This window comes from Rosa chinensis, chromosome 6 (assembly GCF_002994745.2).
Source record: "Rosa chinensis cultivar Old Blush chromosome 6, RchiOBHm-V2, whole genome shotgun sequence".
Taxonomy (NCBI): domain Eukaryota; kingdom Viridiplantae; phylum Streptophyta; class Magnoliopsida; order Rosales; family Rosaceae; genus Rosa; species Rosa chinensis.
The window spans coordinates 55102575-55120146 of record NC_037093.1 but is presented as its reverse complement, the minus strand read 5'-3'; the positions used below and the strand labels follow the sequence as shown (position 1 = coordinate 55120146).

The 17572-nt window shown below is 39.9% G+C and overlaps 2 protein-coding genes and 1 long non-coding RNA gene across 6 annotated transcripts; 2 read left to right on the top strand and 1 right to left on the bottom strand.

The window, feature by feature from the left end:
• Positions 1-1780: 1780 nt before the first annotated feature.
• On the bottom strand, positions 1781-4406 carry LOC112171853 (receptor-like cytosolic serine/threonine-protein kinase RBK2). 2 transcript variants are annotated; one of them, XM_024308969.2, is made up of 8 exons: positions 4177-4406; positions 3548-3910; positions 3191-3442; positions 2937-3091; positions 2779-2858; positions 2544-2679; positions 2283-2432; positions 1781-2187 (listed from the first exon to the last, which is right to left on the bottom strand). In XM_024308969.2, exons 2-8 carry the CDS (start codon positions 3891-3893, stop codon positions 2071-2073), a joined length of 1236 nt encoding a protein of 411 aa, XP_024164737.1. In that variant the 5' UTR covers positions 3894-3910; positions 4177-4406; the 3' UTR covers positions 1781-2070. The 2 variants fall into 2 exon arrangements, with proteins under 2 accessions (XP_024164737.1, XP_024164738.1); XM_024308970.2 differs by lacking the exon at positions 4177-4406 and adding an exon at positions 4004-4026.
• Positions 4407-12704: 8298 nt separating this feature from the next.
• On the top strand, positions 12705-14628 carry LOC112172893. Of its 3 annotated transcripts, none has more exons than XR_005801885.1 (4): positions 12705-13024; positions 13375-13466; positions 13560-13635; positions 14071-14628. It is a non-coding gene; the product is annotated as an uncharacterized LOC112172893 (long non-coding RNA). The 3 variants fall into 3 exon arrangements; XR_002925392.2 differs by having other exon boundaries at positions 13560-13678; XR_002925393.2 differs by having other exon boundaries at positions 12706-13024; positions 13383-13466; positions 13560-13678.
• A 465-nt stretch (positions 14629-15093) lies between these two features.
• Positions 15094-17489, top strand: LOC112172027 (probable LRR receptor-like serine/threonine-protein kinase RKF3). The gene has a single exon (XM_024309182.2). It carries the CDS (start codon positions 15291-15293, stop codon positions 17202-17204), a length of 1914 nt encoding a protein of 637 aa, XP_024164950.1. The 5' UTR covers positions 15094-15290; the 3' UTR covers positions 17205-17489.
• The last annotated feature ends 83 nt before the right edge of the window (positions 17490-17572 follow it).

Sequence of the window (17572 nt, the reverse complement as noted above, 5' to 3'; positions counted from 1 at the left end):
AATCAAAACCCAACACACAAAACCAAGCAAACCAATCCAAAACACCTGAAAATTCAAAGACAAATACACACCATTATAAACAAGAACATTCTTATTCAAACTTATCAATGGCTAAACTACTAGGTTCACTCCCCTGAGCTGCAAAGTAGCTCCAAAAAAGTGCATATAAGGTGTTCGACCATTTGCCGCAGAGAAGCTGTTGCTGAACTCCTCATCTACTCCAGACAAGATTTCGGAACCTGATGAATGAAGAAGAAGAAGCTTCCTGCTGCCTAAGCTATCTGGGCCCCTCTGCCGTCGTCAATCATTTCCTGGCCGAACTGTTTCACATCTTCGCAGAGCTTCTCCACTCTCTGCCACTGGAATTCCTCGTTGCGAATCGCCGGCCGCTCTGCGACGGCCATGGAGTCCTCCGTTTCAATTTCATTGTCAGCGAGGTGTCGAGAGGCCATTGACGACGTCGTCTGGTTGTCCTTATCAGCTCGATGGTGGTTGGACGAGACCGAGCTTACCGGCGAGCTGCAGAGAAATCTGGGCTAGATGTCGAACCGCGCCGGAGCTGGAGATCGGGGAGCGAATCAACGCCGGCTGGAGGTGGGATGGTGGTTGGACGAGACCGAGCTTACCGGCGAGCTGCAGAGAAATCTGGGCTAGATGTCGAACCGCGCCGGAGCTGGAGATCGGGGAGCGAATCAACGCCGGCTGGAGGTGGGGAGAGAGAGAGAGAGAGAGAGAGAGAGAGAGAGAGAGAGAGAGAGAGAGAGAGAGAGAGAGAGAGAGAGAGAGAGAGAGAGAGAGGGGTTGATGTTGATGACATCATTGTAATTCTTTAATTAGTTTGAGGGCAAAATGATCATTTTCTATTAATTTGGGTATGTGAGAATAAAAATCTCTTGGTGGAGTAAATGAGATAATTTTCCCTCATTTTGGAGTTTTGGGTCAAGAACCTAGTAAAATATGTGATTTTTTTTTTTGTTATCAATCACATAATCTCTCTAAACGGATCATAGTTTCATAGATGACATACCGTCATACCCTAAGATTCTAACTTGGGTGATTAAATTCTCAACCATAAGAACTGAATGGTAAAAATTGACACTTGTGTGAAATCATAAATATAATGACAATTCTTTTTCCCATTAAAAAGAAAAAAGAAAAAATCATTTGGATAAAGAGTGTGAGAGGTTGACGACTTTGGTTGATTCACGGCATCGCCGCCTCTGGTTGCGTGCCACCGTCAACATCAGGACAAAAGTATGCCGAAACGACTCTGTTTAATATGTAGTTGTGTACTGCTGTACTGCCTTACCCATTTATTAGCTTCAGTACAGACATCCATTATTTCATCATAAATACTACTTATATGAATATCAGAATTTCCAAGATTTAATGTGAAATAAAATTTGAACAACTTCATTGCAGAATTTATTTCACATTAAATTTTGAAAATTCTAAAATTAATAAATTCTGAACAACTTCGATGCAGTCTCTGTTGCCTGTTGTGCGCCTCACGTTGGAGGGAATAATCCGGCTCTATTGGGACACCCTCCATAAGTGTGTATGTTGCTAACAAATGCTAACCTCCCTCGATATTTAAAAAAAAAAAAAAAAACTTCAATGTATCATTATGAAAAATTTCACAATGAGCTCTTAATTTGCCATAATATTGGAGCAGGTTATTTATCATGAGCATGTCTCGGACTCGATTTACTGGACACAAATTCGCTTAATTAAGTTGAGTTTTTGAAAAACTAAGATGAGTGCAACACGAGTCATTAAATGAATAATATGAACTTGATATTTAGTCATACGTATATCACTATAGCAAAAATACCAACCCTGGCTTAGCTTAAGCTTGTGCTTACAGTAATAACTAATAACTTACTCATATACTTTTCTTTGATTGTAATTTTTGTATAGGAGTCTATTATGTACATGGATTGGAAAACAACATTTCCTGTTGTTCCCTGAAATCAACTCTTAGGTTGGGGATCATATTAATTTCCCCTTTCCATGTCCAATTCCTTCGTTGTGAACCCGGCTGGAAAATGCTGGTTAAGATGTTGCGTGTTAAGGGTCTTCGATGTTGTTGACGATGTCTTCTCGAAATGCCTTTCGGAAAAATGGCATTCGGCTTTTCTTCATGTACTTCAAGCAGCAAAGATCGCCATTCAGAAGTAGTAACACCTGCATAGGAACCTTTGTTAGTTTGTTTAAGTACTATTCTAGTTGTACCAAGCTTCAAAATCAAGCTTTTGGTTAATGTAGGAAACAGAATATACCTGATTCATACTAGGCCGTCGTATTGAGGATCGTTGTATGCACAACGAAGCAGCCAACAAAACGAGATTCATCTGTAGAGGGTTGTAGTCATTGGCTAGGGAAGGATCAACCAAGCCTTTGATTTCATTCTTCTTCAGCAAGGGCTTTGCCTAATAGAGTAGAAAATTCGGATTATTATGATGAATACTAAAATCAATGAATAGACGCAACATATGCTCACTTGTGAAGATTTAAGTAGGGAACGAACTTCAGCTACATACCCACAAAACAAGGCTTTGTTGGGAGTAATCTAGAGCTCGGCGCCCGGTGACTAGTTCCAACAGCAGCACACCAAAGGCAAAAACATCAGTTTTTTCATCTACTATACCATGCAATAGGAACTCAGGAGCAAGGTAGCTGTGAATGAATTCCGATAACACCATGAAATTAGGATTAAGGCTAGTTAAAAGTTTTTAACTGATAAGTGAGGATGAGGAAGGAACAGAGGTTCTATACCCGAATGTGCCTTCAAATTTTGAAATGGTGTGGTGAGTCCAACTCTCTGGCAGCCATTTTGCAAGACCAAAGTCACAGATCTGTATAAAAGTAACTCATTCAACAAAGGCATTCAAAATTATTTTCAAGCTACAAAGTATAAAGTTCAAAAGCGGTACCTTGGCCTCGAATTCCTCAGTGAGCAAAATATTTGCAGCCTTAATATCTCTGTGGATAATCCTCCTCTGACAACCCTCATGAAGATACTGTAAACCCTTAGCCGCACCTAATGCAATTTTGTACCTGACCTCCCACTTAAGCTTCACCTTTGAACCTATAAAAATAAATAAATCCATCAGTAAACAGTTAAACACGGATAATTTAACCATCTGCTAAATTAGAACAATTACATAAAAAATTACTATGGACTAACCATAAAGCACAGAAGCTAAGCTTCCTTGTGGAGACAATTCAAGAACCAAGTGCATCCCTCCTTCAACTCCATAACCAATCAACTTTGCAGTATTGGGATGATTCACATGTCCCATGATTCCAATCTCCGATAAAAAGTCGCCGGTGATCTCCTCCGGCGTTCCCCTGGTTAGCCGTTTGATTGCCACAAATTGCCCATTTGATAAACAACCCTTGTAAACCTCAGCATAACCCCCTTTTCCGATCATATTTTCTACACCAAAATCAAGCAAGCAAACAAACTCAAATTACTACCCAATTTTCCAAAATCGAATAGGCAATAATAATGTAAATGTGAAATTTGAAGCACACTACAAACCTTGGCTGAAATTCTTTGTTGCAGCTTGGAGCTCATGAAGGGAGAAGTTCTTCCATGGTGACTTGAAAGGGTATTCGGAATCTGACTCGAGTTTTGGCGTTATAATCTCCCTCATACTACTGCTCATTTTCTTTGAGAGTTTCCACAGAGGATGCATTGGGGCCAAAGACCTCTTGGATTTTGTTCTCAGCAATTGAACAAGTCCATACCACCTGGAATTTGCCTTTGATTTTTGGGTGATTTCAAAGTCCAGATTGGGCTCCTTGGTAGAGCTTTCAGAATCTGAGCTCCTAAAGAAGTCCTCAAGAACTCCAACGGGAGAACAAGTATCAACCTTCTCCCTCATATCTCAAGGATCACAACCTATTAAAAAAGACCAGATATCTATGGGTGAAAAAACCAAACCATGAATAAACAAATCGAGAACTAGAAGAAACCCATTAACAAAGAACTCACACCATGAAAGTGAAAAATCCATAAAACCAGAGAAGATAAGCATATCACATGCAGATAAAGAAGGGACAAACCCAGAAGCACAAAAATACAAGCCTTTGATGTAAAAACAAAAACCCAATACCAATTATACAAGAGGAAAAATTAAAAAGCTTGGAGATATATATTGAGCGTACCATAAACACTGGAGAGTGAAGGTTTCTCAGGTATTTTTCATACACAGCAAAACAGAGTACGTATAAAGAAAGATTTGGGAGGAGGAAGAAGAATGAAAATAGTTGGACTTTGATCCTGAATTACTCTACCGCTTCCAACTGTGACCCCCTTTTCAATGTTCCCCGGGAAACTATTCACAAAACCCCTCTTGATTTTCCTTTTTATATCGGTTTCGAAAATTATTCTCAAAAAAAAAAAAAAAAAAATCTGGAGGAAATATATAAATTCAATTCTGTTTCCGTTGTCTATGTGGAGTGTGTATTTATGAAGTCATTGAAGTGTATAAATGTAGTTGGGTCCCGCTTACCTAAATGAAAGAAGACAACAAGATTAGTTTGGTCCGGCCGTGTGCCGTGGGATTTAGGGGTCAAAACCTAGTTTTCCTTTGGTCTTCTTTAGGGATATACGTGTGTTGGATAAGATTCTGGCACGTGGAATTTGACACTTGGGATTTTACTATTTTACTTGGCGAAATTGCGATTGACTGAAGGAGAAAATTTTTAGTGGGGCGGTACCCGTAATGATCTGAACGTCACGTGAAAAACTCTCTTCTTGTAGAATATGGAATCGGGTTTTGAATTCAAATCTTTTAAATTATTGATTATCTAGTTTAAGTATTAATTTACTAACATATGTATCTTTAGACAAATCCATTGTATAAGAATTCTTTATACTGTATGAATTTGAATTTGCACCGCATAAAAGTTTCGCTAAACATTGCGAAGACTATATCAAATTAACTAGTTTGATTGAATTACTCTCCCTCACTCACTTTTTTTTTTTTTAAGAACTATTGTGATTGAACTAACTTATATGGTAAGTGAAAAATACCATAAACACTTTCATCTTGTGGTTATGAACTACATATTTCTATCTTCATCCTTACATGATAGAATTTTTTTTTTCACACGATAGACTCGAACTGATGTAACTAGTTCAAGTAGTCATTTTTATTTAGTAAACAAGAAACTGGATTAGGGCTTAGAGTGTAATACATTATAATCGATTATTGTAATGCCAATATGCATAATCTTTATCGTTTTTATTGTATCAAATTTGACCATTTATTCCTATTGAATTATGGAGTGATGCTACCCTTTGTATAAGACTAGCTCATAGTCAATTCAAATGAACACAATTGAGTAGGGTTCTCACTTATGACCTTTGATGGAATTAAAACACAATCACAAAGAAACTCCTTATCCTTCAAACGTGTCACCACCATATATAAAACACTAAGAAATGAAAACCAAGTGTAATTATTATTAGTATTTGATTGTAATCATTATAAATATACATGCAAGGAAGACATGTCTTGATGAAGACTTGGATCATAAGCTGGTAGGCTACCGTCGTTTGCTTTATCTCAAGTATAAAATGACTTGTAATTATAGAGATACAGACGTAGAATTAAGGACATCTAATTAATTAGTAATCAATTGCTAAATGTCGATGCCTTATATGATGATCATGACTACGGTACGCAGATTTTTTTATTCTTTTATTTTTCGATGACTAAAATGTTATTGACAAAAAAGGGCCTAGTGTTACTAGCAATTATATAGGGACCGTGACCACTTACCTAATTTTAGTCTAAAAATTGCACACTTGTTCCACTAAGAGTTTTTTAACCTCATTTACCTAATCTAATATCTATTGACAGTATTGCCCTCATACTCTCTCTCTCTCTCTCTCTCTCTCTCTCTCTCTCTCTCTCTCTCTCTCTCTCTCTCTCTCTCTCTCTCTCTCACTCAACCACCTTCTGTCGTCCTCCACCGTCGACTCGCGCCGCTCACGCTTCTGCGACTTCGGGGAGGGGCTGCGGTGGTGGTGGCGGCGGTGGATGTGGTCGGTGTCGGGGTTGGACTGACTGCGTTCTCTTCACCGGATTCGGATCGGGTAGTGGCTGCGTCGTCTTCTTCAGCCACCGGTGGTTCCTCTTCTTCTCCGATATGTGGTTGCATGTTCTCTTCTTCCGATACGGCTTGGATAGTTGCTGTGTCGGAATGCGTTTTCTTCTCCGGATTCGGGTTGGATCAGGGATGCGTCCTCCTCTTCTTCTTCCCTCGGTGGTTGCACGGTTGTTGCCTCCTGTTCTTCTTCCATCTGAGGTGGTGTTGTTGCGGCGGTCTCGTCTTCTGCCATTGATGGTTTGCAGGGGGTTGGTCGGCGAACTGGCCAAAGAATGAGAGAAAAAGGGGAAATGATTAGGGATTTGAAATGGTGGGAAGTAGTCCTCTTTAAGTTTCGTATAGACAACAACGCATTTGGAGAGATGTGTTTTTTTTTGCTTTGGGTGTTTATACAATTCACTTGAGAGCAATAATATGATTATTAGAGGGTAATAATATGATTATTGGGGGGAATAATATAACTATGGGGAGGTAATAATATGATTATGGGGAGGCTATAATATTATTATTGGGGGCAATAATATGATTATTGGGGGGGGGGGGGGGGGCAATAATATGGTTACTGGATATTATTAGGGGGCAATAAATTCAGACACAAGAATCTGGTCACCAGTTCGGTAGCCAGATTCGAGATTCCGTCACCGGTCGCCGGAGTCGGCGGCCGACCATTGGTCACCGAAATCCGGCAAGGTCTTCAATGACTTCTCTCTCTAAGTGAGAAAAAATGATAGGGCAAAAAAGTCTCAAAAATAAATAAAAAAGAATAAAAAAATAATTAATTGGGTATTAAGGAAATAATCTCTTAGAGTGTTTGGATAAGTGAACAATCTTTTAGAGTGTTTGGGCAAGTGGGGTTAATTAACTCCAAAATTGAGTAAATGCTCATTTCCCCTATATATTAATAGTTAAACGGATGAAAATATGGGGGAGTGAATGTAATCATCCTCATTAAATTTTTGTTTGAGCATTGTAGTATTAAACCACTATAAATGTATTTTACTTTTTTCTGTATTATACCACATATTGCGGTGTAGGGAGAGCGAGAAGCTGCCCAAAAAATTAAAGAAACTCAAGGCATTGAGCGAATCGCCAGAAAAAGCCTAGGGTTTGATACGTTTAAGGACGTTTAAACTAAACATGCAAAGCAAGCTGAAACTTACACTTTTGAACTTCTTCTCTAATTGTTTCATACTACGGATGAATTGGTTCATTTTCATTCTTCTCGGTATCGTGATAGTTTTTTCTTTTTAAAACTTATTAAAACCCCAGAAGAAACCGTTATTTAACTAGCTAGCTAGATAGCTAGTTGATTGCTTGATAATTAATCATTGTGGATGTAAATCATGTAATCAGATAATATGCAAAGCATAAAACAAAACCCTCACGCACGGAATTAGATTATGGGAATGATTATGGACATTCTTATAATTCAATTTTAGTTTCTCTTACATGATTATTTCGCATATTAATTACATAAATACAGTTAGGTATACACAAATCATGTACTTTACAGTCCATAACTTGCATCTTAAGATTATCGATTGCAACCAATCAACAATCGATATATAGGTCAAGGAAATAATCTCCGCATTATGCTTTAGATTTGTGTTAGTGGTAGGTGGTAGAATTCAATCCCACCTTCTTTAAAGTGTCACCACCAACTCACTTTTTCCTTGCTTCTCTTTTTGTTTTGGACTTCATAGATCATTAGAATTATTTACCAAGTAATTAAGCACCATTAGTTGACGTTGTAAAAGTATAATTAGAAATAACTATTGGGTTCTGAAGCATCCTAGCTAAACCTATGTGAAAGTACGTAAATTTGGGACTTAACACTGTGAGAATGAAGTTTAGGCCTTTAATTAGGACATGTTTTACGAGAAGAGACGTAAGAAAAAGTGACTGAACTTCAAAAATAGCAATGTGACTAAAGTCTTAAGGTTCATGGATTGTGACATTCTGATTGTTGAGTTAAAAGGGGAAATGATCATTTACCCGATTTTAGGTTAAAAATTGCCCACTTGCTTCACCAACTGTTTTTTAACCTTATTTACCCAAAACACTCTAAGGGATTATTTCCCCTTTACCCAATTAATTCTTTTTTATTTATTTTTGGGACTTTTTTGCCCTCTCCTTCTTTCTCACTTAGAGAGATAAGTCATCCTCCACCTTGCTGTGCTCCGGTGACCAATGGCCGGTCGCCGACTCAGACGACCTGTGACTGGACTCCGGCGACTGGTCACCGGAATCCGACAACCGATGACCGGAATCCGGTCACCAGTAACCATATTATTGCCCCCCAATAATCATATTATTGCCCCCCAATACAAAGTTCAATGTCTCTACTGCCCCCCAATAGACCACCAAAAATGCACCATTTTGTAGGATTCACAGATAATTTGACTTTAATACACAAAAAACAACAGGTAACTTATCAAAACACCACATTATAGTGATCCCTGTCCCTCATATCAAAGTCTACTGGGGGCCAATAATGTGTCTACTGCCCCCAGTAGACCATCAAACAAACCTCACAGTTACATTACAACTCATCAACACCAATCCCAGAGTAGCAGGTCAAAATAATCCATGCCATCACCTTGAGACGCGCAACACCAGAAGGCATGACCACCTCGAACGCCAGCCGCTAGAGAAGAAACCATAACAGTAGTGCCACGCAGCCATTCACCAATCTGAGAGAAGCAGAATGCGCGGCCTCCATACTTGACCGCGCCAAAGGAGGTAGCGGTCCGAATGACCGGCTGGCTCCGACAGCGTCGCGGCACCGAGATGGTTGCTCCGATTGCTGTACTGCTCCGCCAATCGGATCTGACAGAGACAGAGTTTCAGTCGGATTCCGAAGGCCTCGACATCACCACCATTAGAGAAGTGAAGGAGGTTTGGTTTTCGTGACCGGAGACAACGGCGACGAGGATCATCACCGGGCTGTACTGCTCCGCCAATCGGTTCTGACAGAGACAGAGTTTCAGTCGGATTCCGAAGGCCTCGACATCGCCACCATCAGAGAAGTGAAGGAGGTTTGGTTTTTGTGACAGGAGACGACGGCGAAGCGGATCATCACCGGGCATCGAGGCGACGAGGATCATCACCAGGCATTGAGGTTCTGGGCCGTGAGCGTGAGGGAGGGAGGGATGGAGCGAGAGAGAGAGATTAATGTAATTTATTAATTAAAATGAGGGTAATACTGTCAAACACTGTTAGATTGGGTAAATGGGGTTAAATAACTCTTGGTGGAGTAAGTGGGCAATTTTCTGTCTAAAATTGGGTAAGTGATCACAGCCCCTAAAATAAAATCACGCTTTCTAATAATTGAAGTGAGTAAATATAACAATATATTGTAGTCATTTTGTTAACGTAAACGATTAAGCTTTTTTGAATTGTTAAATCATTGCATCATACTATTATTCCGTTAATCCTGAAATTAACCTTCTTTGTATAAACTAACAAGAATGTCAACCAAATCTTGATACTGTAGCTTAAGTCTTAAGATAAGAAGCCAGATCTTGTCTATTGTTTAACAAATGAAACATAAAATCAGTTTAGACCCATGAATTTCAAATTATCAAATAGAAAGTATAGCAGAAAACCCTCTTAACTTATATTTGACCTCCAATATTAATGGTTTTGTGCCACAAATATTAATTGCTGTTCTGATGTGTTTCTTGTATGAGAAGGAATTGCATGTCACAGTTTTCGTGTACAAGTTGGCATAAATTCCTTTATGTGATGCACAGTGAATTAACTCGCACGCAATAATCAACTTGTGGGGAAATGATATGATATCAATCCATCAGATATGCATTGGCATTTCATATATATGGGTTATGGTTTACTTCTTGGTCTACATATTGAGGCAATCAGAAGCATAAGATGAAATGATTGCTGATGAAATTACTAGTTTAGCAGAAACCCAGGTCCACATATCATGCCGAGATGATTCTCTTGAGCCAAGTTGGGTGGGTGGTTTGGTTTATAAGGTGAAAGAGAGCTTCAGAAAATGGGAATGAGGCTGCAAGCTGTTAGTGATGTAGTAAGGTTGAAGTACGAAGTTTCAATAGAGCAAACTCCCCAAAGGTGGCAACCCCACTCTCCATCCTTGATCACAGGCGAATCCTCTTGTGCTGACGGTCATTCCTTGCGCGCGTGGATGATCTTTACACACCCTGTTACTTCTTCGGAAAAGTCTTTGTTTTGATATCCTAATTTAAGCCTACAATATTTCTTCAATTGCCAAAAGATGTATCCAGTACCTTACTAGAGATTTGGAGAGATATTATCATGGCAAATCATGTCCAAGTTGGTTTGGTGTTCTGGGATTTAAGCAAGAAAGCTTATAAAATTAAACACAACCAATAAGCCGATCTCCACCCCATTTCATATCTAAACTTAAAACATGATCCAAAAAGCAGACATGCACGGATTGAAAAGTAGACTAATCAAAGATCTTCGTGTAGCTACAATATTGTTTCAAGCAAACACAACAGAACATGTTCTCATGAAAATCTAGCTTTGCTAATGAGCTAAAACCCTAAACTGTACACAGTTTGATCTCAGTCCCCAGCAGAACCATTACTTGATTGAACATGAAAGACCAAACAGAAAAAGAGATTCCCGCAGAAAGCTCAACGGGGAGGGCAACACCGAGTGGGAGGAGAACAAAAATGTTAGCTGGGTTGCGGGCTAAGCGTATACTGTGCTATCGTTCCAATTTTATAGGACATCCAATAAAATTGGAACGATAGCAGAGAGATTAGCCCTCTGCCGGAGGATGAACCCCAAAGCTGAGGTTGATGACCACCACACACAAGACAAGGAAATTGTGTCGCGCTTTGCGGCTGTATCCAAGTCCCTAACTTGGACTCCATGGATGGAATCACTTTGGTACTTGAATTTGGTGTATTTGGAATTCTGGATATGGGTTCGTTCACCGATGATGTTAAAGCGGGAAAAATTTCATTCTAAATGATTAAAAAGAGGTTTCTAGTTGAATTCCACCATTTGCTTAGCAGTTGGTACACCTTATTTTTATGTTTTCTCCCACTAGTTTTCATTTTTGTTCTTCAACCAAATTTAATTTCAATAACAAGAAAGTTATTGCATACTTCTGAATCACCACGTGTCCATGACTTATTTGAGTCCTCGCTGGACTAAAATATTTTTTTTTCATTTTCAATATGATCACTTCCACCAAAATGTCGTGACCCTATTGACGGAACTAAAACTTGGCAATACCACATGATCATCACCCAGGTGCACCTCTTGCCCTCTTCTTTGGATAATATTGATGGAGAATTTGGTCTCGAGAGAACACGATTTGACCCTAAAGACAGTTCAAAAGGACTCGTCTAAATGCGGGACTTGAGTTTAGTCAGATTATTTAAGCCACTTGAGAAGAATTTAAAGATATGACTTGAAAATTTTCACATAACTCGAGTAGATCAACTATCATCCTACGCTAGTGCTTAAGCTTTTGCGAACAAGATGAGAGGCAATACTATTACTGACTTTGGAAATTAATATGAGCCCAGTTACAGACCAACAAGCCTCTCATCAGAACCTGTATTGCCTCATGTCCAAACACTAACATTAGGATTGGTTCATGTTCTTAGTGACAGTTAGAAATAATAGACAATGACATGTCCCTAACGGCCATTATAATCGTGATGTAGAATATGTTAGGCACACAGATGTTGAATTATTAACTTTATTTTCTTTTCTTTATATTTTTGGTCAATAATACTGTATATCTACTCCATAGTGGCATTATAGTTTGTTTTGGAATTTGGGGACTCTAGATTCAATCTAATATTATATATGTAACAGTAGATTATAACGAACTCTATGGCATAAAAAATAGTCTTTTGAAGATGCTTCTTCTAGACTCAACTTGTTACTTGTACATGCATCTCTCTCCACATTTTCCCTTTTTTTAAACATGATATATTTTCTACTTGAGTATGGTGAAATGTTTTAAATGTGACACTTTGTCCAAATACCAAATTGAATTGAATGAGACAAAAGATAAAAAGAAGATAAATTGAATTGAAGTATACCAAGATTAAAACAAAGGGGTGGTGTGAAAAAACGGCAACGAACTACGCCATGGGAAATTCACAAGGATTACATTGCTGACCAAATGTGTATCAACAAGGATCATTTATATAACAAATTTACTAAAATAAATACAACTTGATCATCTGTTATCTACAAACGTAGCAAGTTAAAATTAAAATGATAACAATCAATAACCGTAATCATTGGTTTACACAAATGAAAATAGAGACGAGAAAATTGAGTTTGACAACAAAAGTATTCATTACTGTAGTCATAACACATGATATGTCTATCCAGCTAATCACAACTCAAAAGTATCAAAAGTGTACAACTACCATAATCCTGCTTGTTGTCGTACAACACCCTAACTTTTCTCGTCTAAAAATTGCACACGTAATAAGATTTTACGAGATGATCGAGGCTATGTTTGGGGGGGGGGGGGGGAGCTTTTTAGCTCCCGTGCTTATAAGCAAAGCCCAATTTGGTGTTTGGTAAACTCTCTAACAACCTGCTTTTATTGGAAGCCCTGGCTTTCTGAGAGGAAAAGCGGAAGCAGGCAGGAGGCTGCTTCTGGCTTCTAAAAGCCGTGCGGCCACTGTAGCGAATAAATGAACTTTTCAAAATACCAATGGGTACCCTTATGAATTTGATGTAATTACACGACCCAACCTCCACCCCTACCAATGAGACGCCCCTTCTCTAGTTCTCTTCCTCAACTCTCCGTCTTCTCCGTCAACTCTCTCTCTCTCTCTCTCTCTCTCGGTGCTCTTAAGACGTCGTTCCTCCATCTTCGTTCTCCCCGGTGGTCACATTGAGTTCGGTAAGAGGTTTTGTTAGTGATTTTGATTTCAAGGGTTTGATTTCATTTCTCTTTGTCCCGAAAACCTGAAATTTTTGGTGGATTGGATTTGATAAAATTTTGGGTTTTGTTTTGTGATGGGAATAGATGAACAAGTTTGTATATTTATTGGAGAATTGGAAATAGATGAACAAGTTTTGTTTTCAGAATTGAGAATTGAGAATTTGGTTAAATTTTGTTTTGTAATGAGAATAGATGAACAAGTGGGATTTGACGAGATGGAAGCCGGAGTCTTTTGTAGCTTTATCTTGTCAAATGTTTTTTTTCAAAGATTTATGATTGCTGATGGTTCATATCCATTTTCTTAATAGTCTGCAAGTTTTATCTGGAATACCCAGTTTCCAGTTTCTAGACTTCCACCCAGTTTACGCCTGCTCGTGGTCCAGATCACTTTTTATTTCAGGTGAGCTATCTCTTCAGAATTACACCCAGCAAAGTAGTCTAGTTTGCTTGCATTGCATCATATATTAACATAGAGTTTTGTGATAAATGACAGGGTATATAAATATAGTGGAATTGGGTCACGGGGAATCACCAACAGCATCAACATGATGACCAAGATCAAGACCACTGTAATCAACTTACCAACCCCTTCTTAACATCATGGGTTAATTAGTAAGTTGTGTAAAATAAAGAAAGAATCATAGTATTCAGAGCTAGCTACTTAATCAATATCGTGTGGCAGATCAAATTAGTAAAATGTGTTAGTGTGAATGTTTTCAGAATAAAAAATCACCATGTTCCATCAAAGTTATCAACTTGTGTATGATCCATTAAAGTTTAGATCAAATGGATAAGTTTTCAGAATAAAAAATCATCTATGATTCATCAAAGTTAGCAACTTGTGTGTGATTTTCTTGCTTGGCTTGTCCATGAACTTTGTTGGGTTTTCGATTCCATGTGAATTTCAGGCTTTGATTTTGCGTAATTGAATTCATGAACTTATGAGTTTAGCAACTTGATATTGAATATCTATTGTTTTGTTTGACAAATTGTTGCTTGGTAAGGTTCATGGATAGCAACGATGGGAGTCCTCCTCACGGTGGAGATCCTGCAATGGATGCAGGGGATTGGAGGAACCAATTGCAGGCGGATTCGTGGAAAAGAATTGTCAATAAGATGTTACTATGCTGAAATTTAAGTGAATTGTCAATAAGTGCTCAAGTGAATTATTGAATGATATTGTTCATGTTGCGGAGATCATTGTACCTCTGCTATGATCTTGAAATATATCACTTTAGAGTAAGTTTCACATAGCGTTATATGGAGTATAGATCACATCAGCAAAGGAAGTTGATTGATGCTCAAGTTGTCTTACTTGTCATGTGGTGAAATGAAGCTAGATGATACTGATTTTGCCAATTTTGAGCTTTGTTTCCAAAGTGGGAAACCAATGTTACTGGACTCGTGATGATCTTTTATTTTATAGTTTTTAGTTTTGATCCTTGGTTTGAGCTTGATGTAGAAGCACAAGTATTCTGTGCTAGTTATGTATAGCATCAAATAAGAAATGTTACATTCCCCGGGTAATGGAATGGAGGTGGTTAACCACCAAAGATTTTATATGTAAATTCTAAAGGTTACTAATCGTTCAAGTTCTTCACAGGAAAGGGAAAAGAAAAAAAAAAGAAACAAGAGCAATGCAACTACATTATATAACCACATAATTAAGCAAAAATTCTTTCATGTCCAAATTGGTCATTTCACAAATAAAAAGCACAAGCCAGTTTGAGTTTACCAAATACTTTGCCACTGCTTTTGCCACTGACAGCACTTATAAAAAGCCAGTTTACCAAACACTCAGCTGCTTTGCTTTTCAGCCACTTATTTTCAAAAATAAGAAAAAACCAGCTTTTCTTCAAAGCACAGCCATACCAAACACACCCCTAGAGGTCCAAAAGATTGTCCGACCGTCCTACAACTCCGAAAAATCGTCCGACCTCCCGTCGCGTCGTACGAGAGTTTGGATTTGGGCCTCTAAACAGACACAGACTCAAAAAAGTGACAAAAAGAAATGGGCCAGTACAAGATCCAGTAGGCGCAGGAAGCTACCTGACAGGTACCCCAACTAAAAACCTGACCTTTTTCACTTTCTTCTTCCTTTCAACCGTCAAACCGCCTGGCGTGGACTAGTTCTCTCTCTCTCACTCACCATACCACTTCAACTTCTCCACCTCCATCTCCCCCCCCGCAATTCTCCATGAAACCCTAATCCCCACTCTCTACCATGTCATCCCACACCCCCCTCTTCCTCTTACTACTCGCTTTACTATCCTTGTCAGCTCCAGTTCTCTCCCAGCAAAACGTCACCGTTCCGTGCCCGCTCAACTTCACGATCCTGCAGCAGTTCGACCCGGGCTCCAAGCGCCCCCAAATGAACCAGAACATGGAGTGCCAGTACATCCTCCAAGGCCTCCGCCTCGTCGATTCTCACTACCTCCAGCTCACCGGCAACTTCCTCCCCCCGCCCAACGCCTCCGACTCCTGCTGGTCCGCCTACCAAACCCTCGCCGACCAATTCGTCGCCGGCTTCGACATTCGCTCCACCTGCGGCTTCGACACCTCCTGGATCTCCCAGGGCTGCATGAACATCACCACCAAGGCCCAATTCGAGGACCTCGTCGGCCAGACCGCCCTACGCGACGTCGTTTCCAACTGCAACCAGTCGCTCGAGAACAACTCCCCCTGCGCCGCCTGCACCACCAGCCTCTCCAGCCTCTCCGCCACCTATTTGACCGGAGAATCCATCGGCAACGTCTCCGGCTGCACCGCCTACCCGTCCATTTACGCCGCCGCGTTCGCCAATCCGTACGGCCCGACCGATCACGGCAACGCCAAGTGCTTCTTTCAGCTCGATTTCACCACGGCCAGCTCCGGTAAGAAGACAAGGACTCTGATTTTGATTGTGTTGGTTGCTTGTGGTTTCGGGTTGTTGGTTTTAATCGGTGGGATTTGGTTCTCATGGCACAAGTACGAAGACTATATATTCAACAAGAGGCGAAAGGCTGCTAATGATAGAATTGAGTCGGGTTTGGGTAATGCATTAGAGTCCATTAGTGGGAGTACTACTTTGGTTAAGTTCACATTCGAAGAGATTAGCAAGGCTACTAAGAATTTCTCTAGAGATAATATAATCGGGAGGGGAGGATATGGGAATGTGTACAAGGGCACTCTGGCTGATGGCTCTGAAGTTGCATTGAAGAGGTTCAAGAATTGCTCTGCTGCCGGTGATGCGAATTTCGCTCACGAGGTTGAGGTGATTGCGAGCGTTAGGCATGTGAATCTTGTTGCTTTGAGAGGTTATTGTACTGCGACGACGCATTTGGTAGGTCACCAGAGGATCATTGTGTGTGATTTGATGAAGAATGGGAGTCTCCATGACCATTTGTTTGGAACTTTTGAGAACAAGCTCAGTTGGCCAATTCGGCAAAGGATTGCGCTAGGGACTGCGAGGGGGTTGGCTTATTTGCATGACGGGGCTCAGCCGTCCATCATTCATAGGGATATTAAAGCAAATAACATACTTTTGGATGAGGATTTTGAGGCCAAAGTGGCGGATTTTGGACTGGCAAAGTTTACGCCTGAGGGAATGACGCATTTGAGCACTAGGGTGGCTGGAACGATGGGTTATCTCGCTCCAGAGTATGCATTGTATGGGCAGTTGACGGAGAAAAGTGATGTTTATAGCTTTGGTGTTGTGATGCTTGAGCTTTTGAGTGGAAAGAAAGCACTCCATGTGAACAATGATGAGCAGCCGTCACTTGTGACGGATTGGGCATGGTCCATGGTGCGAGAAGGAAAAGCGCTGGATGTCATTGAAGATATGCCAGAGAAGGGTCCACCTGAAGTTTTAGAGAAGTATGTATTGGTTGCCGTTCTTTGTTCTCATCCACAGTTGTATGCTAGACCAACAATGGATCAGGTTGTAAAAATGTTGGAAACAGACTTGTCAGTTCCCTCAATCCCGGAAAGACCAATTCCCCTTGTGGCCGAGATTGATGATATAGAAAGATACAGTAGCAGTGGCTCAATTCAGCTCTCTAGTACAGGAGGCTTCCAGACTTACACATTTGAAAGTAGCCTTCCTCGCGACCATAAGGGAGACGGAGAAAGTTCAGGTTCAACAACAGAAGGGAGGTGACTCTGGCAAGAGATGAGTATTGACTCTTTGACAGAGAATTTCCACTAATTGGTATGCTCACCCAATTTGTTTGTTGGTTTTGATTGTATTGTTTCTAAGCTTGTATCAAACTTCCCACTGTAAAGATAAATTAGATGTATGATTAGGGTTGATTCTTTTAGGCAGAATAGTTCAAGTTCCACATTTTTTGCGATCAGACTTGTCGATGTCAATGTCAATATCACATTTGTACCATATTTGGACGTGATTTAGATAGATAGATGCACAACATTTTTCTGGAGTGAATTTTCTTGAAATTTGATGCCATTCTTTGCTGCATATTTTACTGAGATGTGAACCTTTCGTATTCGATCTTGACTGTTTAAAAT

Bases quoted from the DNA above. Each gene is read 5' to 3' on its own strand.
- LOC112171853 (XM_024308969.2), bottom strand. From the start codon at position 3,893: ATGAGGGAGAAGGTTGATACTTGTTCTCCCGTTGGAGTTCTTGAGGAC. The intron at 2,859-2,936 runs GTACCGCTTTTG...ACTTTTATACAG, and splicing joins CTGAGGAATTCGAGGCCAAG to ATCTGTGACTTTGGTCTTGC. The intron at 2,433-2,543 runs GTATGTAGCTGA...CTACTCTATTAG, and splicing joins AACAAAGCCTTGTTTTGTGG to GCAAAGCCCTTGCTGAAGAA.
- LOC112172027 (XM_024309182.2), top strand. From the start codon at position 15,291: ATGTCATCCCACACCCCCCTCTTCCTCTTACTACTCGCTTTACTATCC.